This window comes from Oncorhynchus clarkii, chromosome 30 (genome assembly GCF_045791955.1).
Source record: "Oncorhynchus clarkii lewisi isolate Uvic-CL-2024 chromosome 30, UVic_Ocla_1.0, whole genome shotgun sequence".
NCBI lineage: Eukaryota > Metazoa > Chordata > Actinopteri > Salmoniformes > Salmonidae > Oncorhynchus > Oncorhynchus clarkii.
Genome location: NC_092176.1, coordinates 16802224 through 16822611, shown reverse-complemented (window position 1 = coordinate 16822611; position 20388 = coordinate 16802224). Strand labels below are relative to the sequence as shown.

The window sequence follows — 20388 nt, the reverse complement described above, 5'->3', positions numbered from 1 at the left end:
CCTCTTGGCTGCATCTCTGATCAGACTTCTCCTTGTATGAGCTGAAAGTTTAGAGGGACGGCCAGGTCTTGGTAGATTTGCAGTGGTCTGATACTCCTTCCATTTCAATATTATCGCTTGCACAGTGCTCCTTGGGATGTTTAAAGCTTGGGAAATCTTTTTGTATCCAAATCCGGCTTTAAACTTCTTCACAACAGTATCTCGGACCTGCCTGGTGTGTTCCTTGTTCTTCATGATGCTCTCTGCACTTTTAACGGACCTCTGAGACTATCACAGTGCAGGTGCATTTATACGGAGACTTGATTACACACAGGTGGATTGTATTTATCATCATTAGTCATTTAGGTCAACATTGGATCATTCAGAGATCCTCGCTGAACTTCTGGAGAGAGTTTGCTGCACTGAAAGTAAAGGGGCTGAATAATTTTGCACGCCCAATTTTTCAGTTTTTGATTTGTTAAAAAAGTTTGAATTATCCAATAAATGTCGTTCCACTTCATGATTGTGTCCCACTTGTTGTTGATTCTTTACAAAAAAATACAGTTTTATATCTTTATGTTTGAAGCCTGAAATGTGGCAAAAGGTCGCAAAGTTCAAGGGGGCCGAATACTTTCGCAAGGCACTGTATATACTGTATTTTATACCATCTATTGCATCTTGCCTATGCCGCTCGGTCATCCATATATTTCTATGTACATATTCTTATTCCATCCCTTTAGATGTGTGTATTAGGTAGTTGTGGAATTGTTAGATTACTTGTTAGATATTACTGCACTGTCAGAATTAGAAGCACAAGCATTTTGCTACACTCGCATTAACATCTGCTAACCATGTTTATGTGACCAATAACATTTGATTATTTTTAATCACGCTTCACCATCTGGCAGTTCGATCGACGAATCTGGGTTTGGCGGATGCCAGAAGTACACTACCTGCCCCAATAAATAGTGCCACCTGTAAAAGGTTTATAATGGTCTGGGGCTGTTTTTCATGGTTCGGACTAGGCCCCTTAGTTCCAGTGAAGGGAAATCTTAACCCGACAGCATACAATGACATTGTAGACGATTCTGTGCTTCCAACTTTGTGGCAACAGTTTGGGGAAGGCCTTTCCTGTTTCAGCATGACAATGCCCCTGTGCACAAAGCGAGGTTCATACAGAAATGGTTTGTGGAGATCGGTGAAGAACAACTTGACTAGCCTGCACAGAGCCTTAACCTCAACCCCAAAGAACACCTTTGGGAAGAATTGGAATTCCGACTGTGAGCCAGGCTAATCGCTCAACATCAGTGCCCGAACTCACTAATGCTCCTGGCCTCCTCGTGCTTGATGATGTGGTGCAGGAGAATCCAGGGCAGGGCTGAGCTGGACACAGCACACATTTAACTATAATTTTCTGTTTCCAAACACACTTCGTCTCTACCAAGTATATTAGTGTGAGTGTTGACCCGGATGAGGTTGTTGGCCAGCCGGGCCATGCTGGTGTAGTGGTTGACGTTGCTCAGGAGCTGAGGGTCCTCTGTGAAGCAGAATTCGAAGCCTCCCAGCAGCGTTGTGATGGTAGAGAACCACTCCTCCTTTGCCGTGTGAGAGCTGACTGGGACAGAGTTGAGCTGCTGCAGGGCTTCATTCAGGGCAACCTCGGTGCACTCCAGACACTGACGGTAGTCCTTCAGTTTCAACAGGGTGTTCTGGGGCAGAGACGCCAGGAAAAGAGGAAAAATGTCATCATGGTACATATTGTACATTTAATACTGCTTTCCTACGTCGGTACTACACTGATTAGTAGTGACAACCATGCCTCAAAGAGAAAGACTTGTTGAAACTAAAAGAACCATATAAAGACAAATACTACAGTACATCTACAAAATGATCTATTGCTGTATTAATCCAGAAGGTAAACTGCAGCAGCAGCTGGACAAACGCCAGAGGCTTGACCCGCCCAGAGCCATAGCTGAGGGTGGGCTGCAGCAGCCACACCACAGACTCATAGTCCCTAGACTCAGACGCTGGATCTCCGCCAGGGACTGACAATGCTCCAGAGACACCATCTTCTTTATCAATCTGTCCATGCAATTGGGAGAAGGGAACACTTTCTGATGAACCAGACAACTCAAATCCACAGGGGAACTACATGCTCTCATGGGATGGTTGAGGGCCAAGTGCATGTTATTCAAATAGACTATTTGTGCTATAGTTTTACTGTTCAGCTCTTCCACTGACCTCCTCCACCGAGATCGCTGCATCTGCACGCAGGTTGGGCAGGTAGATGGTGTACCTTTCCTCCTCTGTGGTCCGTGCGTGAATCTCTGCAGCATGCCTGCACACACATCATAGCTCTCAAGGGCCTGTTCCAGGTCTCCCTGTGAGATGACACAAGCACACAAAGCACGTCTTAGGTTATGGATTACACATGTCAATAGCAAATGTAGATCAGATTGACTTGTCTTAATCATTGAAACTAATATGTGAGATGTATGAGGAAAGAGGTCAACTCAGTATCATACTAGAAACAAATATTCAAGTGTTATGCTAAATAGTCAAGGAAACATGGGTAAATTATGTTGCAGGATGAATGTGAAGGTTACTTGCAGGGCCAAGAAGCATGCCTTGAGCAAGGAAACACGCACCACCACAGCCACCCAGTTCTCCTCAAACAGGTTCCCCAGCTATAACAGGTCCCCCTCAGAGTTCTGCCCTGGGAACTCTGCATCAAACCCAACACTGCTCTGGCCCCCACTGCACTTTCTTGGGGACCCTTCACAATAAAAACACAGAAAGGAATATACCAATATGGTTCATGCAAAAGGAAGAAACCAACAGAAAACTGTATTTCATAAAGAATACCAAAGTACACCAATGTGTTTGACACGTACCACTCTTGCCTTTGCTGTGAGACCACTGCTCCAGCTGAAGCTCCAGACATGATAGGCTCATCAGCGACATTTCCTGCATAAAACACCAATCACAAGTCTTTTACAGACAGCTTGACATTCGCATTAGGTGGAATGTAGAAAACACAGGCAGAGATGTAAGCTTCTCAATTAAAAACGCTGTCAATAAAGTAATATATCAAAAGAGTCAGAATAGATGTCCTATACCCATTTGTGTTGATTACTGCAGTTGCGGAGTAGAGGGTTGGGCAGGCCACTACTGTGCTTCCTCCAACTATGATACACCTCCTGCACCACTGCTGTACTCACTAAGCAAGCAGCGTGACGTCATTTACATAAGACATGTACAGTGCCTTGCGAAAGTATTCGGCCCCCTTGAACTTTGCGACCTTTTGCCACATTTCAGGCTTCAAACATAAAGATATAAAACTGTATTTTTTTGTGAAGAATCAACAACAAGTGGGACACAATCATGAAGTGGAACGACATTTATTGGATATTTCAAACTTTTTTAACAAATCAAAAACTGAAAAATTGGGCGTGCAAAATTATTCAGCCCCCTTAAGTTAATACTTTGTAGCGCCACCTTTTGCTGCGATTACAGCTGTAAGTCGCTTGGGGTATGTCTCTATCAGTTTTGCACATCGAGAGACTGACATTTTTTCCCATTCCTCCTTGCAAAACAGCTCGAGCTCAGTGAGGTTGGATGGAGAGCATTTGTGAACAGCAGTTTTCAGTTCTTTCCACAGATTCTCGATTGGATTCAGGTCTGGACTTTGACTTGGCCATTCTAACACCTGGATATGTTTATTTTTGAACCATTCCATTGTAGATTTTGCTTTATGTTTTGGATCATTGTCTTGTTGGAAGACAAATCTCCGTCCCAGTCTCAGGTCTTTTGCAGACTCCATCACGTTTTCTTTCAGAATGGTCCTGTATTTGGCTCCATCCATCTTCCCATCAATTTTACCATCTTCCCTGTCCCTGCTGAAGAAAAGCAGGCCCAAACCATGATGCTGCCACCACCATGTTTGACAGTGGGGATGGTGTGTTCAGCTGTGTTGCTTTTACGCCAAACATAACATTTTGCATTGTTGCCAAAAAGTTCAATTTTGGTTTCATCTGACCAGAGCACCTTCTTCCACATGTTTGGTGTGTCTACCAGGTGGCTTGTGGCAAACTTTAAACAACACTTTTTATGGATATCTTTAAGAAATGGCTTTCTTCTTGCCACTCTTCCATAAAGGCCAGATTTGTGCAATATACGACTGATTGTTGTCCTATGGACAGAGTCTCCCACCTCAGCTGTAGATCTCTGCAGTTCATCCAGAGTGATCATGGGCCTCTTGGCTGCGTCTCTGATCAGTCTTCTCCTTGTATGAGCTGAAAGTTTAGAGGGACGGCCAGGTCTTGGTAGATTTGCAGTGGTCTGATACTCCTTCCATTTCAATATTATCGCTTGCACAGTGCTCCTTGGGATGTTTAAAGCTTGGGAAATCTTTTTGTATCCAAATCCGGCTTTAAACTTCTTCACAACAGTATCTCGGACCTGCCTGGTGTGTTCCTTGTTCTTCATGATGCTCTCTGCGCTTTTAACGGACCTCTGAGACTATCACAGTGCAGGTGCATTTATACGGAGACTTGATTACACACAGGTGGATTGTATTTATCATCATTAGTCATTTAGGTCAACATTGGATCATTCAGAGATCCTCACTGAACTTCTGGAGAGAGTTTGCTGCACTGAAAGTAAAGGGGCTGAATAATTTTGCACGCCCAATTTTTCAGTTTTTGATTTGTTAAAAAAGTTTGAATTATCCAATAAATGTCGTTCCACTTCATGATTGTGTCCCACTTGTTGTTGATTCTTCACAAAAAAATACAGTTTTATATCTTTATGTTTGAAGCCTGAAATGTGGCAAAAGGTCACAAAGTTCAAGGGGGCCGAATACTTTCGCAAGGCACTGTACCTGATTCCATGTATTCAGTAGTCTTAAAGGCATGCAGCTTGTGCCATGGAGCAGCTGGAAGTCCTGCTTGATTTCACGCTGGGCCTCCAGGTTACTCAGGCTCTCATCATTTTCCTCAAGGTCAAACTTCTTCAGTCTGAGTGGAACGGAAGAGCCTAGTTATCATCCAATAAGAATATATACTTGCAATGTGTTGATAGTTTTCCCCTTGAGGTTTCATGACAATACCTGGATGGTAGGTATTTGAACAGCAGCTCCTGGAAGTCGATCTTCTCCTCCTTGCACTTGGTGTTTATGACCCGACCTGAGCGGCGCTTGGCAGTGTCTCCTCTCAGGGGCCTTCTTCACCTTCTCCTTTTCAGTGAGGGAGGTTTCCATAGCTGTGAGGGTACAAATGGATCCTTAAACAATAAAACACATTATCAGAGTATACAATAAACCAGTCAATTTGACATTGTATAAATGGTTTCATGCTTGCAAATCAATGGAATTGACATGCTAAATTAGATGAAAAGAAGCTACTGACCAACAGAGGGGGCTGTAGTCTGTGATCTGAACCAGAGGGCTGGGCTGGGACAGTGGTGATTGCTCAGGGAGTGGAGGCAGGGAGATGCTGGGGCTGCTGCTGGGGATGGTCTGGAACTCACTGACAGGAGGAGGGCAGGGCTCAGGAGGCAAGGCCTGGAGGCAGTTGGGGTTGCGGTACTGGGACAGGTTGATCCTGCGGCCCAGGCTTGGGCATGGTGGCTCGCAGGTTGTCTGATGTCTGTACATGGCAAGGAGGCTCTCTCCCATATGAGAATAAGTCGAAAATGCTTTTCGTCAATTAAAACAATGCATTCTTACCCTTAATCACAATGAACAGCAAGCGAGTCAACTGCAAAAAAACAAATACATGTATGAATATTAACAGCAACGGTCTCCCCTGACAGTAGAAGTAGGGCCGTACCACTTCAGTAACATTTGCACAGAGTCCCTCTTCAGAAAAGGCTGTTCTTCAAAGCTTTGCGGATGAAATACAAACAGCCTGGAAAATATTATGATAGATAAATTAGGTAACACTTTACTTGGATAGTCCGGAAAGTCCATCTATAGATGCTCTACAGATGGTCATACTATCAACAAACAATCTGTTTATAAGCAACTACTTGCTAAGGTTAGGTTTAGAATAAGGGATAGGGAAAAGGCGTCCACATGCTTCCCAGATGAAACAGTTCAGAAGAGTTTGTGCATATATTATGAGGTGACGTTTTTTTGCTCGTTTTGGACTTTGGTAAGGGTTGTTCGGGCACGCCTTTTTTCCGAAGTCGGTAGCAGAAGTCTACGCCCCTTCGTCTGTGATTTGTCGAGAGACGACTCATTTTCATACACAATACTGTACTGAAATACTGAAATACTGCTCCAAACACATTTGTTAGATATAAAATTGCATGACTAAGATCTCCTCGGCAAAAACGTGAGTTATCTCTGTAATAATCAGAATTACAACAACACTGAATGAACAATGAACACTTATTTTAACTAAATATAATACATCAATCAATTCTATTTGGTTTCAAATAAATAATGAAACATGTTCAATTTGGTTTAAATAATGCAAAAAAACAGCGTTTGAGAAGAAAGTAAAAGTGCAATATGTGCCATGTAAAAAAGCTGAAGTTTAAATTCCTTGCTCAGAACATGAGAACATATAAAAGCTGGTGGTTCAATATTACCAGTTCTTCAATATTCCCAGTTAAGAAGTTTTAGGCTGTAGTTATTATAGGAATTATGACACAGACTATTTCTCTCTATACCATTTGTATTTCATATACCTTTGACTATTGGATGTTCTTAGTGGCACTTTAGTATTGCCAGCCTAATCTCGGAAGTTGATAGGCTTGAAGTCAAACAGCAATGTGCTTCAAGCATTGCTAAGAGCTGCTGACAAAGTGCTGTTTGAATGAATGCTTACGCGCCTGCTTCTGCCTACCACCTCTCAGTCAGACTGCTCTATCAAATCATTGACTGTATTATAATATAATAAACACACAGAAATACGAGCTTTTGGTCATTAATATGGTCAAATCCAGAAACTATCATTTCGAAAACAAAACGTTTATTATTTCAGTGAAATACGGAACCGTTCCGTATTTTATCAAATGGGTGGCAACCCTGTCTAAATATTGCTGTTACATTGCACAACCTTCAATGTCATGTCATAATTATGTAAAATTCTGGCAAATTAATAACGGCCTTTGTTAGGAAGAAATGGTCGCATATACCCTGACTCAGCTTGCACTGAACGCAAGAGAAGGGACACAATTTCCCTAGTTAATATTGCCTGCTAACATTAACTTATTTTAACTAAATATGCAGGTTTAAAGATATATACTTTGTGTATTGATTTTAAGAAAGGCATTGATGTTTATGGTTCGGGACATTTGTGCAACGATTGTGCTTTTGTTAAATCATCACCCTTTTAGCGAAGTTGAAGTAGGCTGTGATAAATGATAAATAAATATACCGATGATAAATTAACAGGCACCACATTGATTATATGCAACACAGGACAAGCTAGTTAAACTAGTAATATCATCAACCATGTGTAGTTAACTAGTGATTATGTGAAGATTGATAGTTTTTTATAAAGATAGGTTTAATGCTAGCTAGCAATTTACCTTGGCTCCTTGCAGCCACAAGGTCCTGTTGACGCCGCACTCGCCTGCCACGCAGTCTCCTCGTGGATTGCAATGTAATCGTCCAAAAAGGCCGATGACGATTGTTATGAAAAGTTGAAATCGTCCCTAATTAATCGTCATGGTACAAGATTAATTGGTCGACCTATAATAGAGAGTTAGTTGAAATATTACTGATAGTCTGTAGAGCAGCGGTCTAAGGCACTGTATCTCAGTGCTAGAGGTTTCACTACAGACCCTGGTTCGATTCCAGGCTGTATCACCACCGGACGTGATTGGGAGTCCCACAGGGCGGTTCACAATTGGCCCAGCGTCGTCCAGGTTAGGCCGTCATTGTAAATAATAATATGTTCTTAACTGACTTGTGTTGTTAAATAAATAAAACATGTCAATCCTTTACATAGTGACAGAGGACAGATATACAGATACTGAGTAGTCACTGAGTATGCAGACAACAGTAATGAAGTTGTCCAGACAGGGCCAGTGGTCGGGGTTACATTGCAGACCCTCCTCAAAGGCATGCCGTGCCAATGGAATGCACAGCCACCTGGCCAATCTTGTACCATATGTTCACATCTGTGGAATCCAGCATCACAGCCTATGAGAAAACATATACCTTCAAGTCACACTTGAACAAATGTATTTTGTTTACCACAAAAATGTTGCTTAACAAGTCTCTTCTTCCTACTTGTGTCCTTTAGCAGTGGTTTCTTTGCAGCAATTCGACCATGAAGGCCTAATTCACAGAGTCTCCTCTGAACAGTTGACATTGAGATGTGTATGTTACTTGAACTCTGTGAAGCATTTATTTGGGCTGCAATTTCTGAGGCTGTTAACTCTAATGAACTTATCCTCTGCAGCAGAGGTAACTCTGGGTCTTCCTTTCCTGTGGCCGTCCTCATGAGAGCCAGTTTCATCATAGCTTTTGATGTTTTTTCTGACTGCATTTGAAGAAACTTTAAAAGTTCTTGAAATTTAAAGCAATGATAGACTGCCTTTTCTCTTTGCTTATTTGAGCTGTTCATGTCAAAATATGATATTTTACCAAATAGGGCTATCATCTGTATACTGCGTTTAAATCTCAGACTTCTGACTTCAGTGCATTCAAGACAACTGGGAACTGAAGAAAAAGAAACAGCTCATCCAACTTGGAATTCCAAGTCGGAAACTCTGGTATCTTTCTAGAGCTCCGACTTGAAGATCACTGATGTCATGATTTGACCCCCAAAAAATGTGTGCTTTCAAGACGTCTGGGAACTCTGAAAAAAACAAGGGCAAATCATGACGTCAGTGATCTTCAGGTCGGAAAGTCTGAACTCTAGAAACAGGCCCAAGTTCCCGAGTTGGAATTCCAAGTTGGGTGACCATTCAAAACGATTTTTCCCAGTCGGACCTCATTTTCTTCAGAGTTCACAGTTGTCTTGAACGCACTGAAGTCAGGAAATTCCGAGTTCCCAGTCGTTTTGAACACAGCATTTCCAGACAAATGGGAATTCAGGAAAACCTTTGGTCATATCATTATGTCAGTGATCTTCAGGTCAGAAAGTAAGGGCTCTAAAAAGGAAGTGTGCGTTTCCAACTTGGAATTCCGAATAGGATGACCGTAAAAATACAAAAAAAGCACCCAAACATAATATATGATATACCGTTGATTGCACACCATGGGTGTACGCTCTCTGCTCTCTTTCCGTCATTTCGTTCAGACCCCGCTGCACGTTGGCTTGCAAAACGAGTTTACCCAAAACAGAGACGGGTATCTCTGCCCCATCGTTACCAGCTAGTTAACACAGCCACAAAGTCAAAACCTAATTGTACAATTTCTCTTCAACATCTATGTGTACGTGCGTGTCTTATCGTGCGTAGTCTGTGCCGGTGTGTGTGTCTCTTCACAGTCCCCGTTGTTCCATAAGGTGTATTTTTATCTGTTTAAAATATAATTATATATATACTTCTACTGCTTGCATCAGTTACCTGATGTGGAATATAGTTCCATGTAGCCATGGCTCTATGTAGTACTGTGCGCCTCCCTTAGTCTGTTCTTGACCTGGGGATTGTGAAGAGACCTTTGGTGGCATGTCTTGTGGGGTATGCATGGGTGTCTGAGCTGTGTGCTAGTAGTTTAAACAGACACCTTGGTACATTCAGCTTGTCAACACTTCTTTCAAAAACAAGTAGTGATGAAGTCAATATCTCCTCCACTTTAAGCCATGAGAGATTTACATGCATTAATGTTAGCTCTCCGTGTACATTTAAGGGCAGGCCGTGCTGCCCTGTTCTGAGCCAATTGCAATTTTTTTGATATCCCTCTTTGTGGCACCTGACCACATGACTGAACAATAGTCTAGATGTGACAAAACTAGGGCCTGTAGGACCTGCCTTGTTGATAGTGTGTGAAAAAGGCAGAGCAGCACTTTATTATGGACAGACTTCTCCCCATCTTAGCTACTGTTGTATGTGTCCATAACAGTTTACAATCCTGGCATTATTACCATTGGTGTAAAGTGTTTTTGGTCATCTGTACTATACGCTACTATTTATATTGTACTTTTTACTCCATACATTTTCCCTGACACCCAAAGCACTTGTTACAGTTTGAATGCTTAGCAGGTTAGGAAAATGGTCCAATTCACACACATATCAAGAGAGCATCCCTGGTCATCCCTACTGCCTCTGATCTGGTGGACTCACTAAACACAAATGCTTAATTTGTAAATGATGGCTGAGTGTTGGACTGTGCCCCTGGCTATCCATAACTTAAAATAGCAAGAAAACCTTGCCGTCTGGTTTGCTCAATATAAGGAATGTGAAATGATTTATACTTTTAATTTTGATACTTAAGTAAGCTATATTTACTCAAGTAGTATTTTACCGTGTGACTATCACTTTTACTTGAGTAATTTTCTATTAAGGTATCTTTACTTTACTCAAGTATGACAATTGGGTACTTTTCCCACCACTGGTTATAATTTAGGTAGTGTGAAGTGTAGCACAGATAATTTTCTACCAACCTTTACTTCACTATACAAAGTATGTCTTCTAATCTTTCATGGCTAGTTGCAGGTGGTTCGTTTGAATTTAGAACATTTTCTGTTATTAAATTAAAATCACATTTTTGCTCCATGAAGTAGTCAAACAATGTGTAAGCCGCCATCTTGTCTATTTCAAATCTTCTCATAGATTGAGAACGGTGAATGTCATTCAACGTGACGCTTGATTTCTGAGTTGCACTCATGACATGCAGCATTTTGGGGTGGACACCCTCCTGTCTCAATCAATAAAATATTAAGATTTGAAAAAGACAAGATGGCGGCGTACACATTGTTGGGTTACTTCATGGAGCAAAACATGTATTTAATTACATTGAGCTGAGCCCAGCTCAATGCTGATTGGTTAATTGTTTTATTTATTTTTTTATCAAGGGTGGCCAAAAACTTGCTGGCATCAATCAATCAAATGCTACGGCCTCAAGATGTTATGCTCTTTTGGTTCAGACAGCATCAGATACACGGGCTACACATACTAGGACAGAGGTGCGCTGTTTCCCTCGCTCAGATGATTTCTCAGGTGAGATTCAGCCACTTGCTAATTGGCGTAAAATTCATGTTTTGTATTTTTTTATTGGTCAAATATTTGGGGAGGCCTGGCTTCCCTTGGCACCCAAGAATACACGCCACTCTTTCTTCAGCTTGTTAGTCTTGAATGATGCATGCCAATATATACCAGAGATAAGGGCTGTTTGTGGTTGATTTGCATCAACACAAGTCAAACGGGGTTCACCAAGATGAACAAAATCGCAAACCGCTTTTTTTGTTCAAGCCCTAAATAACTGTTGTCCGCTAATGTAAGGCGTGAGTACTGGCGGTAGAGAAGTCAGGCGCAGGAGAGCAAAGACTGTGTTACAATGGCGCAGTTTAATGATAAAAATCACCATGAACAAAAACAATATATACAATGGGACAAAAACCCCAGACATAACGTGCACAAGCACTTACAATAAACAATACCGGACAAGGACATGTGGGGAACAGAGGGTTAAATACAGAACATGTAATTGATGGAATTGAAACCAGGTGTGTGGGAAGACAAGACAAAACAAATGGAAAATGAAAGGTGGATTGGCGATAGCTAGAAGACAGGTGACGTTGACTGCCGAACGTTGCCCGAACAAGGAGGGGGACCGACTTCGGAGGAAGTCGTAACAGCTAATCGTGATAACCTCTTTGCATCTGCCAATTTATTGGCTGTCCAGTATCCAGACGACCTTTCCCCAGAGCTTCCTATACAGTTAATTTCTTTCCGTAATGTGTTGAGGAAGGCAACAGAACTGCTGTATTTGAAGCACCACTCCCTTCTGCCCAGTTTCCCTTATGTTGCTATGGCAATCAAGTCGTTTTTATCATCCCTGTAACTGTCGCTTCTGCGGGAAGATCATTTTCTACACTAAAACTCATAAAGAACTATAGAAGCATTAAAGCCGATTCATGGTCAATCTGGCATCTGTATTGGCCGTACAGCATTTACTGCGATGTGGCCTCTGCAGAAGTAAGAGCATTCATACGAATTGCGTGTTGCAGAGCTGTTGTGAAATAAGTGAGTTTGTGCTTATACAGGACATACTGCCCCCAACTACAGTCAACCAATTATGTCAATGCGTAGCTATACAGAGCATTTGTAACAGAATTTGGGAGGGGCACGGCGATGTGGTACCGAGCTTGATTTGGCCAACACAAGCTTCTGGAGGCTCCGTAATTGGGCCACACCCTCCTATGGAGCCTCTGGACCACATTTCCGGATCAAGCATAAATCGGTTTTTAGGCTCTTGGTCTAATATGTGCTTTTAAATACCTGAGTAAGCTCAACTCATTGCACTGGCGCCGTCGTAGCCTTGACCACGGCATTTGTTCACCGATATCCCCTTACTTTCAATCAGTCATTTTTTTTTATTTTTCAAGGCCTGAGGTACTTTTTCAGTCAAGAAACAAACACCTAACTTCCTAGTACATATGGAAATTAATCAGCTTCATGAAAGAGTTTTCAGGGTGTTACTGTCAAAATGATTTATAAAAAATAAAATATCATTGCATTTACAACTCTAGCCTTCCTTCATAAAGCTTCCCCAAGCTGTGACCACTGTGTGTAGAGATTGTTTGGCGTGTTTGAGAGGTGGCATGGTATATCTTGTGCCTATTCTGAGTACCCAGATACAGGAAAATCCATGTTGTTTTTATGAATAACACATTTTCACAAAAATATAATTACATTCACAACTTTAAATTGTCTTCATAAAGCTTCCTCAATACATTAACTTTAAATAGATATTAGTAAGAAGTCTGTGAAAGCTGGTATGATACAGTATATCTAGTCTAGTCTGAGTAGCCAAAATTCATGTTTTTAGATGATTAAACCATTTGCACACGAATACTATTGCTTTCACAACTTTACATTTTGTTCAAAAGACTTCCCCAACCTGTGACCATCATGTAGAGATTGTTTTGGAGTCTGTGAGAGGTGTTATATCTAGACTAGAGTCTGAATAGCCAGACAAGTGGGATTTTCCTCTGTGACACCAGTGTAGCAAATTCAGGCGAGCCCAAATAGCCCAAATAGGTTTGAACCCAGAAACGTGCACCTGTGAGTCCAGTAGTGCTGTCATTATAAAGCCTGCACTAAGGACTACATTTTATGACAAAGGTTTTTAATACTGATACAAATGTTGAGCAAAATATACATTGATACAAGAATGAGTTTTTCTGCAATGCTCTGGACTCTTACCCAGCTTTATGGGAGTGGCAAAATGGTGCAGTGCTGAGTCATTGTTGGCAAATGTACTTGCTCCCTCAATTGCCAGCGCTGTAGTTTCAAGCCTCTGCACTGCAGTCACCTGATGCACTGCTATAGTTTGTTTTTAGGGCTAAAAGTAACATTTCCTACTCATCCTGTTTCAGAAAGACAGACATGCTTCACAGCAAAATGTACATTTTGTCGTTACAGACTGACCTCATTGCCTTCCCTCTCACTCCACTGGTTATCCCCGCCCCTTACATATGTCTCTTTTCCTCTCACCCTATCTCTCAATCCCTTTCTTAACAGCTCAGACTTGGCTGGCTGGCGCTGTCATTATTCCCTGCTGTCAGTGCTTTAAAAAAAGGTTTGCGTCACAGTCATTACAGCCCTATAAAAGCCACAGTGATGCAGATCCCACTGTGCAGTCGACCCAGCAACTCCATCAAACATAGAGCTGCCTGTTTCACGAGTCATGAGTTCCATTGGTTACGACCCTTACTTTCCTTCCTCTTCCCACAAGAGGAGGGTGACGCTGCGCAGTGGAGGGTATGGAGGCAGTGCAGGAGGAATGACATCCAGGTCGGTGTATTCCAGCCTCTCTGCCCCCCTCTCATCCCATGGGTCATCCCGGCTGCATTACCCAACATACAGCCGTAGCTCCTCCATGCTGCTATCTGCCTCTGGCTCTGCTGCCACTGCTGAACTGGACATAAGCCAGGCGGTTCAGGTCAGCACTGAGTTCAAGGCCGTGCGGACGCAGGAGAAAGCCCAGCTGCAGGAGCTGAACGACCGCTTTGCCAGTTTTATCGAGCGCGTCCACGAGCTGGAACAGCAGAACAGGCTGCTGGATGCTGAACTGCTGATCCTCAGGCAGAAGCATGGCGAGCCCTCCCACCTCAGGTCCCTGTATGAGCACGAGATCCGCCAGCTCCGTGCTGCTGTGGAGGAGGCCCGCGATGAGAAACAGGCTGTTCAGAACCACAGGGACCAGATGGAGGAGGTGCTGCAGAGTCTACAGGGCCGTTATGAAGAGGAGGTAGTCAGCAGAGAAGAGGTAGAAGGCCGTCTGATGGATGCAAGGAAGAGAGCGGATGAGGCTGCTTTGGGCGGTGTTGAGCTGGAGAAGAGGACAGAGACACTACTGGATGAGTTGGCCTTTCTGAAACGTCTCCATGAGGGGGAGATAGCGGAGCTGCAGGCCCAGGTGCAGTACAATGCCCAGGTGTCAGTGGAGATGGAAGTGGCCAAGCCAGACCTGTCCGCAGCCCTCCGAGACATTCGTGTCCAGTATGAGAAACTGGCACACCGCAACCTCCAGTCAGCCGAGGAATGGTTCCGCAGCAAGGTGAGTGTGATGACAGAAGGCACCACCCGCAACACAGACAACGTTCGCAGTGCCAAAGACGAGGCCGGGGAGTACCGGCGCCTGATCAAAACACGGAACCTGGAGATTGAAGCATGCCGTGGGATGAACCAGTCCCTGGAGAATCAGCTACAAGAGGTGGAGGAGAAACAGAGTGCTGAGATCGCAGCCCTACAGGTCAGTGTCAGTGCCAGAGCAGCATGAATGAAAACTGTAACCTGTCTAAATATCTGCATCAGCATAAGTAGTGTAGCAGACTCTGCTGAGCCTAATCCTTCAGACAAATGCACACAATGAATATTCTACAGAAATGCTGCGTAATGCATCCTTTACATCAACAAAGTAAGTTTTGGCCTATAGAATACGTTGTTTGGTCATGATGTTTGGAAAAACCTTTACATGCATCAGATATATTCCACAATCAACACCTAATTAATCATATTAATGATATCTCCAAAATAGGAATCAATTGGCCAGCTGGAGGACGAGTTGAGGACAACTAAGAATGAAATGGCCAGGTACCTGAAGGACTATCAAGACCTCTTGAACGTTAAGATGGCTCTGGACATCGAGATAGCAGCTTACAGGTCTGTAACTCATAACATTAGACCTGCATGTTGTGTCTACTTCGCAGAGAGGAACTTCCTCCAGAAGTTTATAATTGTACCATTACTATATGATCATAGATTGGATTATATGTGTTTTACAGTACAACAAATTTAACTGAGTGCCAACTAGGGCCATCTCTTGTGATCTATGTATCTATTCTGTTTCCAGGAAGCTGCTTGAAGGGGAGGAGAATCGCTTCAGTGCTGGAGGACCAGGGGAAATGTCCAGTGTCTACTCCCAAAGCCTGAGTGTTGCCCCATCCTACAACCGCCCCATGTTCTTCATGCAGTCCAGCCTGAGCTCTGCTGCCCCCTACCTACGCATGTACAGCTCATCATTCTCCTCTGCAGATGAGATTATAGCTGCCAGTCAAGCACAGCCTGCTGAGTCAAGTCCTCAGGAAGAAGAGGGGGAAGAAGAGGAGAAGGGAGTCGAGGAAGCAGAGGAAGAAGAAGAAGAGCAAAAAGCAGGTCAGTGTTGTCTAGAGTTTGAATTAATGTGATTTCACTTCTTTTTTTAAAGGTTTTGAATTGTCAAGTTCATTGCCTACAGCGGTTAACAACAAATCACATTGTCTCTACAGGTGATAATGGAGATATGGAGAAAGAGGAAGCAGGGGAGCCTAAAGAAAATGGAGAAGATGAAAGCCAAGAAGGAGGAGATGGAGTGGAGGATGGAGCCACTGAAACAGAAGAAGGGGATGATAAGGGAGACGAGGAAGAAAGCAAACAGGAAGTAGAAGTGGCAGAAGAAAAAGAGAAGCCAAAAGACCAAAATATTTAAATCAAGAATGAATGACACATTGATTGTTCCCTATCGAGGTGCTCTATAAATAGATCAGTTCAGTACAATCAATCAGGAAACCACTGTATATACAGCAGAGGCCTTTATGTTTGAGTTCAAATAAACAGTATGGCTGTACACTGAGTGAAGCAGAGCATGAGAGTGTATGCATGTGTGTGCCTGCAAGGTGCTCTTCAGAACAATAAAAAGCAAATACCTGTATATGAAATACATCAAAATAAATTCAATATGATTGCTTAATTATTGGGTGCGAGAAACAAGAGAGAGCATGTGTGGAGTTTTGTGCGCAAATACTGTATTGTATTAGCCTGTGAAATATTTGTTTGAAAAACCTATGTGCTTTTCTGTCACCACAATATGCCTATGAGAACACCATTGTGTTCAATACTTGATTTGAAATGCCTTAGACCAAATCTTCTTTGTGGGATCCATGATGTACAGTACTGAACACAAATAAAGACATGAAACATGAATTATTGCACAACTCAATTCACTACACTTATGAAGTTACTACTCATTTTCATGACTGGCCAGATGAGTCAGCAATAAGTGTATGGAGTGTATAGATAATAGCATTGGCGAATCAGGATGTTCTTTAAGAATAAAAGGGATGTGTATTAGAACAACTGTTTCAATTATAGGTTGGTTGATAGATGATGTAATTTCTCCACAATGTACCTACGACCTGTATGTGTCATCTGAGAGATGCCCTCTTAGATGGCCCTTTGACAGACAATGAACAAACTTTGGAAATTTATGGTAGTTTCCCACCTTGGTAGATTGTAAAACAATAAAGAACACCTGGCAAAGATAGAATTAAAGACATTTCGGTATTTATTTTTTTAAATTGACGGATAGTAAGTAGAGAGCAGGAGCCTTTGTGTGTGTGTGTGTGTGTGTGTGTGTGTGTGTGTGTGTGTGTCTCCTCATAAGGTCCTGTGTTTTTCCTGCTGGCTCACTCTCCTTCACATCACTGGCCATAATTCAGAAGTTTTATGACTCAGCTAAGTTGGTGCTGCACCAAAGAATCTGGCCAAATGTCTACTGATGGAGGATGCCAGCAAAAAGCAATTCCATTAGAGAAACAAGAGAGGAAAATCCTACTGCATTAAATCTTGACAGAGGAAGGTCCTGTTTTATTCCAGACACTCTTTTTGCACCACACTGGTGGCGGAAATGTACAGCCATTCATACACATACAGGAACACTGTATGAATGCTAAATGATTGCATACATACCATGGGCTATATGTGACTTGTTGCTATTCATATCAAGTTGAATTTTGTGGCTGTGTATCCCCAAGAAGGAGAACACTTGTTCTTTCAAGGATATCAGTTTTACTTGACAGGGACACAGAGAGGGTCTTAATTTCTGCAGTGGCTATAAATCTTCTGACTGTTTGGCTAAAGTTCCCTCTCTTTAGTGTCACTGTTATTCTGAGATGACATACGGTTTGTCTACCATCATCACTCTCTCTTCACATTTTTATTCATTTTATTCTCCAAAACAGTCACAGAGACTTTTATTCCTTTGTAATATATGGCATAACCCACACTATGCTATTTACACCAACAATTGGACTACCATGCTACAGAGCTCTCAGAAGTTAATTTAACAGCAGAACTGAGGGAAGAAAAAAAACACGCAGTCCTCTATGTTTGACCTTTGGCCCTGTTACATACAGTATTAGAAAGCCATCTCCCCAAAATCTGCAGCTGCCACCTCTCTCTTTTCCCCTCTGTAGTTTCTTTGTCCTCAGCTCACCCTATCCTCTGCAGCTCCTCCCTCCAACCTTCCCTTTCTTCCTGAAACAAAAGAGTGAATGAGGAGACAGCATGCATATCAAACTGATACCAGCACATATTCTCTGTATAAAAAAAGACAACAAAAAAGGGAAGTTAACAAGTTGGACTTAATGTGTATGTCATATAGCCACAAGGGTAATGTCCCAAAGCAAACATAACAACTCAAATCATCACCTGATTTGCTGTTGGGAAAACAATGTAAATATCAAAGTGTTGTACTGTGTATATACTGTACTACTCATAAGTATTTTAGCCTCCTTGGTTCACTGGAGAAATGCAGAAACATCCATGGGAGAAGGGATCATCATATAAGGGATCCCTGGTGAACTCATGATCTCATCTTTGAATAGATGATTGGAGGACAAGAGTTGTTTATGATCGTCTTCTGATGCAGAGGCTCTACTCACCGCCACCTTGTTGATGAGTAAGGAATACACCAAACAGATCAAATCAAAGTTTATTGGTCACGTGCGCCGAATACAACAGTGAAATGCTTACTTACAGGCTCTAACCAATAGTGCGAAAAAAAAGTGTGTGTGTGTGTGTGTGTGTGTGTGTGTGTGTGTGTAAAGAAAGTAAAGAAAGTAAAGAAAGTAAAGAAATAAAACAACATTAAAAAGACACTTGAAAATAACAGTAGCAGGGCTATATACAGACACAGGTTAGTCAGGCTTATTGAGGTAGTATGTACATGTAGGTATGGTGAAAGTGACTATGCATACATAATGAACAAAGAGTAGCTGTAGCGTAAAGAGGGGTTGGTGGGTTGCAGGACACAATGCAGATAGCCTGGTTAGCGAATGTGCGGGAGCACTGGTTGGTCAGACCAATTGAGGTAGTATGTACATGAATGTATAGTTAAAGTGACTATGCATATAAGATAAACAGAGAGTAGCAGCAGCATAAAAGAGGGGTTGGGGGGGGCACATAATGCAAATAGTCCGGGTAACCATTTGGTTACCTGTTCAGGAGTCTTATGGCTTGGGGGTAAAAACAGTTGAGAAGCTTGCCATGTGGTAGTAGAGAGAACAGTCTATGACTGGGGTGGCTGGGATCTTTGACAATGTTTAGGGCCTTCTTCTGACACCGCCTGGTGTAGAGGTCCTGGATGGCAGGCAGCTTATCCCCAGTGATGTACTGGGCCGTACACACCACCCTCTGAAGTGCCTTATGGTCGGAGGCCGAGCAATTGCCATACCAGGCAGTGATGCAACCGGTCAGGTTGCTCTCAATGTTGCAGTTGTAGAACCTTTTGAGGATCTCAGGACCCATGCCAAATCTTTTTAGTTTCCTGAGGGGGAATAGGCTTTGTCGTGCCCTCTTCACAACTGTCTTGGTGTGTTTGGACCGTTCTAGTTTGTTGTTGATGTGGACCTCAAGGAACTTGAAGCTCTCAACCTGCTCCGCTACAGCCCCGTCGATGAGAATGGGGGCGTGCTCGGTGCTCCTTTTCTTGTAGTCCACAATCATCTCCTTAGTCTTGGTTACGTTGAGGGAGAAGTTGCTATTCTGGCACCAGAGGTCTCTTACCTCCTCCAATTAGGCTGTCTTGTCGTTGTTGGTGATCAGGCCTACCACTGTTGTGTCGTATGCAAACTTAATGATGGTGTTGGAGTCATGCCTGGCCATGCAATCATGGGTGAACAGGGAGTACAGGAGGGGACTGAGCACGCACCCCTGGGGAGCTCCAGTGTTGAGGATCAACGTGGCAGATGTGTTGCTACCTACCCTCACCACCTGGGGGCGGCCCGTCAGGAAGTCCAGGATCCAGTTGCAGAGGGAGGTGTTTAGTCCCAGGTTCCTTAGCTTAGTGATGAGCTTTGAGGGTACTATGGTGTTGAATGCTGAGCTGTAGTCAATGAATAGCATTCTCACACAGGTGTTCCTTTTGTCCAGGTGGGAAAGGGCAGTGTGGAGTGCAATAGAGATTGCATCATCTGTGGATCTGTTCGGGCGGTATGCAAATTGAAGTGGGTCTAGGGTTTCTGGGATAATGGTGTTGATGTGAGCCATTACCAGCCTTTCAAAGCACTTCATGGCTACGGATGTGAGTGCTACGGGTCTGTAGTCATTTAGGCATGTTGCCTTTGTGTTCTTGGGCACAGGGACTATGGTGGTCTGCTTGAAACATGTTGGTATTACAGACTCAATCAGGGACATGTTGAAAATGTCAGTGAAGGCACCTGCCAGTTGGTCAGCACATGCCCGGAGCACACGTCCTGGTAATCTATCTGGCCCCGCAGCCTTGTGTATGTTGACCTGTTTAAAGGTCTTACTCACGTGGGCTATGGAGAGCATGATCACACAGTCATCCGGAACAGCTGATGTTCTTATGCATGCCTCAGTGTTGCTAGCCTTGAAGCGAACATAGAAGTGATTTAGCTCAGTGTTTGTAGCTCAGGCAGCCTTTACATCCCAGCACATCTTGAGGTTGGGCCTCTGACATTGAAAGAGAAGGGAAAACATGCTGCTTAAGACATACTG

At 43.0% G+C, this 20388-nt stretch overlaps 1 protein-coding gene and 1 pseudogene across 1 annotated transcript; one reads left to right on the top strand and one right to left on the bottom strand.

The window, feature by feature from the left end:
- The window catches only part of LOC139389493 (calcineurin-binding protein cabin-1-like), a 99274-nt pseudogene extending 93324 nt beyond the window's left edge, over nucleotides 1-5950 (bottom strand).
- A 7798-nt stretch (nucleotides 5951-13748) lies between these two features.
- On the top strand, nucleotides 13749-16572 carry LOC139389908 (neurofilament light polypeptide-like). The gene is made up of 4 exons (XM_071136941.1): nucleotides 13749-14863; nucleotides 15149-15273; nucleotides 15464-15765; nucleotides 15879-16572. The coding sequence occupies exons 1-4, from the start codon at nucleotides 13796-13798 to the stop codon at nucleotides 16076-16078; spliced, it is 1695 nt and encodes a 564-aa protein (XP_070993042.1). The 5' UTR covers nucleotides 13749-13795; the 3' UTR covers nucleotides 16079-16572.
- Nucleotides 16573-20388: the final 3816 nt, after the last annotated feature.